General features: G+C 44.0%; 1 protein-coding gene and 1 long non-coding RNA gene across 3 annotated transcripts in view; one reads left to right on the top strand and one right to left on the bottom strand.

The window, feature by feature from the left end:
- The window catches only part of LOC118285866, a 35,909-nt gene extending 35,330 nt beyond the window's left edge, over nt 1–579 (bottom strand). Inside the window, exon 1 of the long non-coding RNA XR_004785280.2 lies at nt 495–579. This is a non-coding gene — a long non-coding RNA (uncharacterized LOC118285866). The remainder of the gene's footprint in view (nt 1–494) is intronic.
- Nucleotides 580–1,246: 667 nt separating this feature from the next.
- On the top strand, nt 1,247–9,603 carry LOC118286675 (protein LBH-like). 2 transcript variants are annotated; one of them, XM_047327329.1, is made up of 4 exons: nt 1,247–1,436; nt 6,615–6,693; nt 7,585–7,767; nt 8,105–9,603. In XM_047327329.1, exons 2-4 carry the CDS (start codon nt 6,616–6,618, stop codon nt 8,174–8,176), a joined length of 333 nt encoding a protein of 110 aa, XP_047183285.1. In that variant the 5' UTR covers nt 1,247–1,436; nt 6,615; the 3' UTR covers nt 8,177–9,603. The 2 variants fall into 2 exon arrangements, with proteins under 2 accessions (XP_047183285.1, XP_035467200.2); XM_035611307.2 differs by having other exon boundaries at nt 7,585–7,795; nt 8,109–9,603.
- Nucleotides 9,604–9,870: the final 267 nt, after the last annotated feature.

The raw sequence follows: 9,870 nt of genomic DNA, 5'->3' as shown, positions 1-9,870 counted from the left end.
CATTTTAGCAGAAGCTTTTATCCAAAGCGACTTCCAATAAGTTCATTCAAACATCCACAAAGCACCCCAAAGTGCAAGAATCGATATTGTTCATGAACATTTATCAAATATTTATCCAAACATTTTTTTTAATAATCCATTCAGGGAGCAAGTTGCAGTCTGAACAGGTGAGTTCGAGGACCGAGGAACCAGGACAGAACAGGATTTAGTTTCATCACACAGGCCACATTTTCCCACAGAACTTTTATTTTGACACTTTAGTCAACACATTTATGCTTTGACCTCAAGTCAGGTGGAATTTTGAAAGTAGGACTTTTAGCTGCGGATGACCTAGCTTCAATGCTGCCTCGGAACTTTGAACATTTCACAGCCCAGTAACGTCTGTCAGTTTGTTGTTGTTTGTCGTCTCCACAACAGAACTCTTCGCTGACCCTACGTACACGTTAAAAGGGGAAGTGTATGGAAGTATAACGGAACAAATCTTCGCAAATTACCTGTCAAACTCGGCGGGTGACGTCACGCAAATTTGAAATCTTTCAACGGCTGCTCGGTTCACCGCTGATCACCTGCTGCCTTCAGGTACTCCTCGTAAATCCCCACTTCCAGATCCGAAGGAGGCACGAACCACCGACAAGAGATGCAACACTGAAGACTAAGGACACTTAGTCAACTACTGTATTTAAGTGTAATTCAAAAGTATTTGTATTTAATTTCAGTAGTTAAATTTCTGCCAATTTTCACTTAAAAGACATTTTAGAGGCAAATTTAGATTTTCTTTATCCCCGCCATTTATCTGACAACCTTGGTAACTTTGCAGCTTCAGTTACAAAATATAACCAATTTTTAAATGATGATAGATTATATATATATATATATATATTTATACAGATATGTGACCTGAAAATTGTATTATTGTTGGAATGCTGATTTTAATCGTCTGTGATTTGTATGTTTTTGTGAAAGTACTTTGTGAAGCTGCTTCTGAAAGATGCTATATAAATAACATTATTCTTATTCTTATTCTTCTTCTTATTATTATTATTATTATTATTATTATAGGATAAGATAAAACTACTCTATCCCCAGGGACTATGACTGACTGTAATTGGCACTCGCCCCCTCCAGTCAACATGCACCACATGGTGCCACACTCCTCTCCTCATCCAACAAAAAAATTCCGACGGTCGTTAAAGGCATCACCGGTCCCGCTCCACTGCGCAGGCGCCGACGCGAGCGGCAACTTCAGCGGAGTGGCCCCGCGAGCCCTCTCCGCCTGTCGCCCACAACAGCCCACATCATCATCCTCATCATCATCATCCTCATCATCATCCTCATCATCATCCTCATCATCAGCAGCAGCAGCAGCAGCAGCAGCAGCAGCAGCAGTGTGATGAAGCAGCGGAGGACGGAGACTCTGTAGATCAGCCAGCGGACAGGTACGGAGCTCTTATCCATCTTTTGACCACTCAGGAAACAACGAGACAACCTTCACCCTTCATTTCTAACGATGAGATAGAATCTGTTTTTATTACTTTTTAGATGATATTTTTTACATGAACCGAATTTTTTTTTAAAACAGCACCTCAGAGGTTTAGGGTGTAAATTCATCCAACCTGCTTTACTTTACCTTGTGGTTTCCTGGGTGGTTGTGATCACTGTGTGTGTGTGTGTGTGTAGGTGTTTATTATACTGGTATTTATATCTATTTATAGCATCTGGATTGGTTACCTGTTGTGTGTCTTGCAGGTAAACCTGTGTGCCCACACACCTGCACATTGTTTTTAAAAAAAAGAAGAAAAAAGAACATTACATCTCTTTAAAATGCGTGAAAATGACTTTCTGTGCCATTCGATCATCAATAAAGTCAGAAAAAAAAAAAAATAGAACAGGAAATGTGAATTGGGGCGACGACGGACACCGGAGACATTCAAGTGATCTGTAACAGGAACAGAGCATGTGCAACATTTCACACGGTACAGTGAGTAAAGAAGAAGAAGAAGAATCACTGCTGTTGGCCGTAGGTTGGATTTTATTGTCCTTGGGCTGTTAAAAACTTGGTGGATTTTATTGGAGGAAGCTGCATTTGAGGAGGAGGAGGAGGAGGTGCTGCTGCTGCTGGTTCTGATTTAGTATCAGAAATGGAAGGGGGGGGGGGGGGGGGGGGAAATGAAACAGAGCGGTCGATTCCTGGAATTCACTGAAGTGGAATTAAGAAATAGAAATGAGTCGCTTATTCTCCGGTGGTGCAGGAGGAGGAGGGGGAGGTGGAGGTCAGGCAGTTTTTTTTGGGGGGGGGGGGAACTGCTGCCCCTTTAACTGGACAGTCTCTCCACCATGATGAGTCTCATGATGGACAGAGAAGAGAGGAGAGCAGGAATTTCAATCCAGGAGGTCACACCAGATGGACGTCTCCCGTCCGAAAAGCAAGGGATGGAGAAGAAGTGTTTATCTGGAGGTTCTTTGGCTCGTGTGTCGTCGGGACGTCAGATGTTTTTACAAAGCACTCGTGCACGCATCTGGCTGCAAATGTGTCATTCAACGTGTGTGGTGGGATTTTTCAGCTTGTACAGTGGATTTTTGGATGATTATTCTCATTTTTTTTAAGGCTACTTCATTTGAAAAATAACCAAAACATGCCTCCAATTTCCTGAAACTCAATTTGTGAGGTCTTCAATTATTTTAGTTTCATCCAATCAACAGTCCAAAGACATTCATTTTACTATCACACCAGGAAAAGAAAAATAATACATTATTGCTTGAAAAAAAACTAAACTACTAACTAAAAATTTCTATTGACGGAATTGATTAATCAACTAATCATTTGAACTCTAGTTGATTTAGACTTTTTCAATAAATCTTTACTTAGTAGTTTTAAAGATACATACAGATTAAAAAAAAAAAAACATATTGCAGAGACAATGGTCTGATAAATAAATAAGTGATGACTGTTTTGATATTTGATAAGATTAGTTGTTACAAATTGTTTTGCATAAAAAATACATTTAATTGTAACTAAGTACATTTGCTCGTGCTGTATTTTGTGGCATTCAGTACTTAATTTTTCCTTTTTACCTCAATACATTAATCTGATGGTTATATATTTACAGGTTACTTCACAAGACTTATAATAATAATACTTCACGATTGGTTGTTACACATTGGACTACCTCAGAGCTTGATATAAAACAGTTGATAGTAGCTCCACCTCCACCCGCCACATGTGTGGAATCACATCTGTGCAGGCCAGAAGTTCCAGCTTCCATCCCAGACGCAGCGCAGCGAACAATCCCCCCGGTAACAGCGGATGTTTTATTCACTCTTTGTTTTTCAAAGATCAGGTGTTAACTGCGAGCTCACACGGATGAACCCACAGAGGAGTTATCAGCTGAATCTGCAGCTCCCCCCTCTTGTGGATTTCAGTTCATTGCTCATCTGTTTCTCGGCGCACGGCTCCACTGCTCTGGTTCCTCACTCTCGCTGCTCCCGTGGTGTCGTTTTCAGCCCCAGCAGGCAACTAAAGAACTCACTGTTCACTAACCCTGCTCAGAGACGCCAAAAATCACGGAAAGTCAACTGTAAATTTCTGACATACATATTAACTTAAAAGCGAGGGTCAACCCAACGTGTCGTCGCCCGTTGGTTTGTGAGCTGATGTTGTGAAGCCTCGAGTTTCGCATTTTGACCAGCACCATGTTGTTGTCTTGTCTAACCGGACGTAGAATTGGGGGTGTGGCCACCATCACCTGCAACCATGCACCGATTGGACGGATAAGCTGTCAATCAATCTGTATCCACACTCTGGTGCTCTATCGTCTATTTTTACAATTTACAAAATGAACATCTGGCTGTATTGAAGAAGACTATAGGTTGGACCATGAACTCCTCAGGGTAATGTTCACTGACGTTATGAATCAGGTGAGAAGTTGAGTCGTTTTCTCATGGACTTCTATAGAAACAACCAGTGGAGTCGCCCTCTGCTGGTCAGTACAGAGAACACAGGCTTCGGCACTTCCGCATAGGCTTAATTTTCCAGACCCGGTGACTTGCGTCCATTTCTATATACAGTCATACGGTTAAAAGATGATGATCCGGTGCATTAATGCTGGGATTACAGCTTGTTCTGCTGCCCACCAGTGGCCAAAAAAAATCCAACAGTTATTGCAGGTTACAAATACAAATATAAAGGTATTTAAATTGAATGTTTCCATTCTGGGAGATATTTACTTCTGCTGCATTTTAGCAGCATGGCTGTAGGGTTACTCATGGTCCCCAGAGGATGCACTGCATGTTCACGACAACTTTGCTGATCCTCTGACGTTGGTCACTCGCACAATCATCTGCCAGCAACGTTTTGGTCAGTTCTCTGGGGGAAAACCCCGCTGGTGGACATGAGACAGATATTTTTCCGTCAGCAGGTGGTAGGGACCAAAGACAGAGCTAAAAGAGAGTGGATAGTGGACTGACATCCATCAGGTGGACACCAACACAACTGCAAACTGTTTGCTCACAAGTTCAACATATCAACTCAAAAGGTCTCATGTCACTGTTGAGCTCCCACTCGTTTCCGCATGATGCTGCAGTTCTTGTTTTAAAACCCAAGACACACGACGCTGGTATCTGCAGGACGTTTTCTGAAAAGGATCAGCAGAGAATGTTACACAACAGTTTGCTGTCTGCAAGGTTCTGCCTGTTAAACAAGGGGATTTTCTCTCTCCGCCTCCAAGTGTTTGCTCATTGTGGGAAGTGTTTGGTTTCTCTCTGTGATATTTTGTAAGGTCTCGACCTCACGATGTCTCATCGTTTCCTCGTTTTTCTTTCAGTGCTGATGTACTGCCTTGGTTAAAATAACGTCTATGGAGTCAGAGAACATGCAATCTTCACTTTAGTGACATTGGCCTTCACACGAAGGAGAGATAATCCAAAGTTAGATGGTGTCTAATCTAAAGAGAGATTTCCTGGATCGGCCGAGGATTTTTACTTCATGCCATTATATATTGATGATACATGTGTTAAAAATACAAAGATTTCAAGCGTGTTATTGAATTTCTCTGCTGAGAAAAGCGAGAAGCAGTCAGACATTAACACTTGGGTAAACCTTGTTCGCGCCTAATGGCTCGAATGAGGCGTCACAGTTCGTCTGGGGGAAGAGGAAAAAGACACGACCGGAGGCGTCACGCTTGGCATCAGCATTTAAAAAGAAAAAATTCTGCTGTCTGTTTCCGCTTGGCGTCAGCGCAGACGGGGAGCGAACGCACTTCTCAGAGACGAGATCAGGCCGAAATCATGCGCGCGGCTCCACGGGCCTCGTCGCCGCCTTCACAGCAGCTGAGCCGCCAGATACGAGACCCGGAGTGGAGTGGCGGCCGCACAGATTCCCCCCGAAAGGAACAAGACCGGCGTCTGATGAGGAATCAGAGGCTGCGTTGTCTCTGTGCCGGGGTGATGCGGATGATGATGAAGGGGGCAGAAGCGATTCCAGGTTTCACATAGAAAAGTCTCACAGCAACAACACGTTCCCCCGTCCTGGCGGCGGCGGTAATTGGCTGCGTAACGGCACACACATGAATACCTCCCCCCCCAAAAAAAGAACTCATCTCCCGGCGTCGTGCGCTCATGGCAAAGTGCTCCGACCGCTCAGACAATCAGAGGCGTAGAAGAAGAAGAAGAAGAAAAAAAATCCCAATCGCTCGTCCCCATGGCAACAGCAGCTGACAATCTGATTGTATGGAAAGTGGCGTTTTCTGATAACTTGCGATGGTTTTATTGCGCGTCTACGATAATGATGCACAGCCTGATGAAAGTAATGGCTGAGCCGTGATGATGTCGCCTTGTGGAACAGCTGCTTCTGTACAATTCACATTTTTTTTAATAATATCAAGTGAAAATGTGGACGACGTCGCCACTTTCACAGCCTGAATCTGTAGCTCGACACTTCAGCTTTGTAGTGAGTTTCAACTGGTTGTTCTGCGTTTGCTCTTCTGCTAACAGCGTCTCTCATTGCGTTGTCACGGAACGAGGAATCTTCTCTGCAACAGTCTGAGAAGAAGGTGACACGTCAGAGCTTTTAGCAGCCACGGTAACACATACTTCCCTCGCGAGTCGGCGGAGACCAAACGCGGAGCGGGAAGAGAGGGCGTGTTTGTGTTCTTACATCCGGCGGCTGGACACAAGCACGAGTGCAAGTGAAGGATGGTCGCGGGGCGCGTGTCCATCACGATTCGAGATTCAAGATGTTGTTGTTTATTGTCGAACCGGTTGTACATTTTATAATCGTGTGGAAAACGAAGAATGGAGAGGAAATGAAGTTAGGATGAGGCAGTGGCCTACAAATGTGCCAAACAAGAATCTATGAGCCGTGGCTCAGAAGGTACAGAGGCGCGTCCACTAACCAGAAGGTCGGTGGTTCGATTTCCCGCTTCCCCCTAGTCCGCATTCGGGGAGACACTTAACGCAAAGTGCTCTAAATAGTGTACAACACACGGCCCACTCCCCGTCCATACGCTGCGAGGGACATTGAGGCGTGGACATTGAGCGGAAGCGGAGGAGAGAAAACGCGACAGCGACGATTCGTCGATCGGTGGCAAATCGATCAGCGTGTGTGTTTTTTCCTCCAGGATGACTGAGGTGATGAACTCTCTGGAGCCCGGGACGGAGGACTTCATCGGGGGAGGAGCCGGAGGAGACGAGGGCACAGTATCCTTCCAGGTGTGTGTGCGTGTGTGTGTGTGTGTGTGTGTGTGTGTGGACTATTTCAAACCAGTCTCTGTCTTTTTTTTAAGAATTGGAGCAGAATTCACACGGCGGTGAGTCAGGAGAGTGATGAGCGAGAGAAAACATGTGGGTTGACACAACGGAGGTCATTAGTTGAGCTCAGCTGAGTATCTGTGTGTAAAAGGTGATGTGAGTTATCATCTACTACTGTCCAGGTTTATTTCAGCAACGTAATTTATCATCGTTAAGTTCAGTGATCGCATGTTTGTCTCTGTGCAATTATTTTTTTTTTTCAGTTTTCAGGTTAAGTTCTTGTTCGTGTACTTCATGAAATTGAAAAATATAGAGGAAAATATATTTGACTTTTTTAGATTTAGGTCACATATATCTATTGTAGTCGTTCCCGTACCAGCTGTCAATCACGCTGTCTCCTCGCTCCAGTACGTACGGTGCTTTATCTTCTATTTTTGTTTCTATTCATGTTGTATTGCGGAAGACTTGAAACTAGAGATTGGACCATAGACGCCTCAGGAAAATGTTTACTGGCGTTATGAATCAAGTGAGAAGTAGAGTCCCTCTCTCATAGAACTCCTGTAGAAAGAACCAGTGGAGTCGCCCTCTGCTGGTCATTACAGAGAACACAGGCTGCAGGCACCTTACAGACCAGGTGACTATGCTCATTTTAATATACAGTCTATTGTCACAGCCCAGACAACGACGTGTCAAGATAACGCGGGATATGAAATCATCTTCACAAATTTGCTCCAGGTTCCATCGGCAACACACACAGTCTGCATTGTTGTAGTTTCACGTGACTGGCGAGGGTTTCCGCGACCGAGTCCGTCAGGTTAGCCTTACATCAGCTCTCGCCAGATCTTCTCGGACGCCCGCGAACGCTATCCAAAGTTGTCCAAGAGGCTGCCCTCCATCGTGGTGGAGCCGACGGACGGAGCCGAGGTGGAGAGCGGCGAGCTCCGCTGGCCGCCGGACGAGCCGAGCCCTCCGGACGAAATCCAGACCGGGCGACGGGGTGCGGAGGAGGAGGAGGAGGAGGAGCAGCAGCAGGAGGAGGAGGAGGCGGCAGGTGAGGAACCAGTGTGTGAGGTGTCTCCACAAGTTTGTCTTCTCTGGTCCGCGGCCACAGGAAAAGTTGGCCTGGGTTAATTTAGATTCAGAGCGTACATCACAAGAGAACCAGGACACTCCCGATCCTACATCGGGTCTTCTGGATCTGCTGGTCATTGGTAATAAACATCTGAGTCTCTGTTCCTCACGTTCAGCTTTTACCCTGGTTCACTCCCTGGCCCAGTCAGAACATGAATAAGCTAAGATGTATACATGTCAACAGATATTGAAGAAGACTGCTGTGTTAACACGGTCTCCGCATGTTCTTCCAGATGAGGAGCCGCCGAGCGCCGGCGAGCAGGACGAGGCCTCCGGGGCGGAGATGCAGGACTCCAACTGAACAAACTCTCCCGCTGTGAAAAGAAGTCCACCGTTACTGTGAGTGTGTCCGGACTCGGACGAGTTAACAAAGTAGAGGAGCACTCGGTGTGGATAGACAGGTCACGGAGACAGGAGGAGGAGGAGGAGGAGGAGGAGGAGGAAGGGTAGATGAACAGATTCCCAAACCCCAGCTCACGGGCTCGGAGCCAGAGTCCAGTCGCCATCTTGTTTTTGTTTTCTTTTCACGTACAGTACGTATCTGCTGACGACGGACACGCGCTCGCTAATAACCATCAGTGAAGGGACCAAGTTCACATCCTGAACCTTTGTACTCCACATCTTTTCTAACCTTTTGACTAAAGACGATGTCTGTCTGGAAAATGGAGCTCGACCGATTCATTGGTCGGTCCATATGAGCCCTTCACAGACACGTCGGTTTTTCGGCACGCGGAAACTTTTATTTTAAGGAATAAAAAATGCAGAAAAGATGTAAAATTGACGTTAACATTTTACGAAAAAAAGAAAAAAAACCCTTTATTCTTGGAATTCTAATTATCAAAATTTCAAATTCAAATTTGTGTTTTCTTTTTATTTATAGCCATTTATAATAAAGTTTGAAATCAATTGCATGTCTTTGTCATAAGATTTTGATAACAACATCTTTTTTTAATAATATATTGATCGTCCGATTTATATCCATCAGGAATTTTTACTTCCTGATATTGGTACCCAAAACTCCATATCGGTCGGGCTCAATTAGAAACAACGAAAAGACGTATAACTTAGCAGCAGACACGTTTTAATGTCCCAATATCCCTGGAATCACATTCCAGCTTTGTGATTTTAATATAAAAACACATGTTTTATTTGATAATCTTCTCTCTCTGGCTCCGAGTCGTCCACCGTATCGTCTCCACATTGGATCTGGACAGATGTTTTCTAAATGCTGTCTCCAGTATTTAGCTCTTGTGTGCCATACTGTACATGTGCTATTACTGACGGTAGCTACTGTATTTAGTGCACAGTTGTTACATGTAGATGACTGTAGATGTGAACTACATCTGTTCGTTGAGTGCCCGCTGATGTCGTCTGGTGATCTTGGTCTCACGTTGTGATAATAGCTACGATGTTTTTCGAGGAGCCGCATTTGATAACGAACTGATTTGTCACTTTATTCGATGTTGTTATATTCTGCGATATATATCACGATGTGTAAGCGTTGTCCTCGCGCAGTAGGCGTTAAAGGGAATGTAACCGGTGTTCTGTTTTACTTAAGATATTGGAGCAATATGTTCACAGGCGTTTCAAGGCAGTGCATTTTGTTACAGACGTAAAACAAAAAGAAAAAAGATCCAGTATATTTAAAATGTGGCTCACTTGTTACACACATGATATTTTTGGAAAATACTGGAAACCTAAAATACAAATAAACCTTTTAAAAAAAGATTCTTAAACCGTCCTCTGATTTATTGTCCCTGTTGTTTTCTACTGGTCAAAGGCAAAGTTCTTTGTTTTTTTTCGGACTGTTTAATGAGAGATAATAATAATAATAATAATAATAATAGTGATAAATTTCATTTATAGAGCACTTTTCATTGTGACACATCTGGATCTACACATCTGTCGTGTAAAACCACCTCTCACCTTTCACTTTGCTGTAACTTATGTATTTATTTGTACAAACAGCAATAATGAGATGCAAAAAGACCAGAA

Source organism: Scophthalmus maximus, chromosome 15, assembly GCF_022379125.1.
Source record: "Scophthalmus maximus strain ysfricsl-2021 chromosome 15, ASM2237912v1, whole genome shotgun sequence".
NCBI lineage: Eukaryota > Metazoa > Chordata > Actinopteri > Pleuronectiformes > Scophthalmidae > Scophthalmus > Scophthalmus maximus.
The sequence above is the reverse complement of the archived record's forward strand: the minus strand, read 5'-3'. Positions and strand labels throughout refer to the sequence as shown.

Coding starts and splice junctions, on each gene's coding strand:
- LOC118286675 (XM_035611307.2), top strand. CDS start 6,616: ATGACTGAGGTGATGAACTCTCTGGAGCCCGGGACGGAGGACTTCATC. Junction 6,694..7,584: donor CCGGAGGAGACGAGGGCACA/GTATCCTTCCAG, acceptor AGCTCTCGCCAG/ATCTTCTCGGACGCCCGCGA. Junction 7,796..8,108: donor GGAGGAGGAGGAGGCGGCAG/GTGAGGAACCAG, acceptor ATGTTCTTCCAG/ATGAGGAGCCGCCGAGCGCC.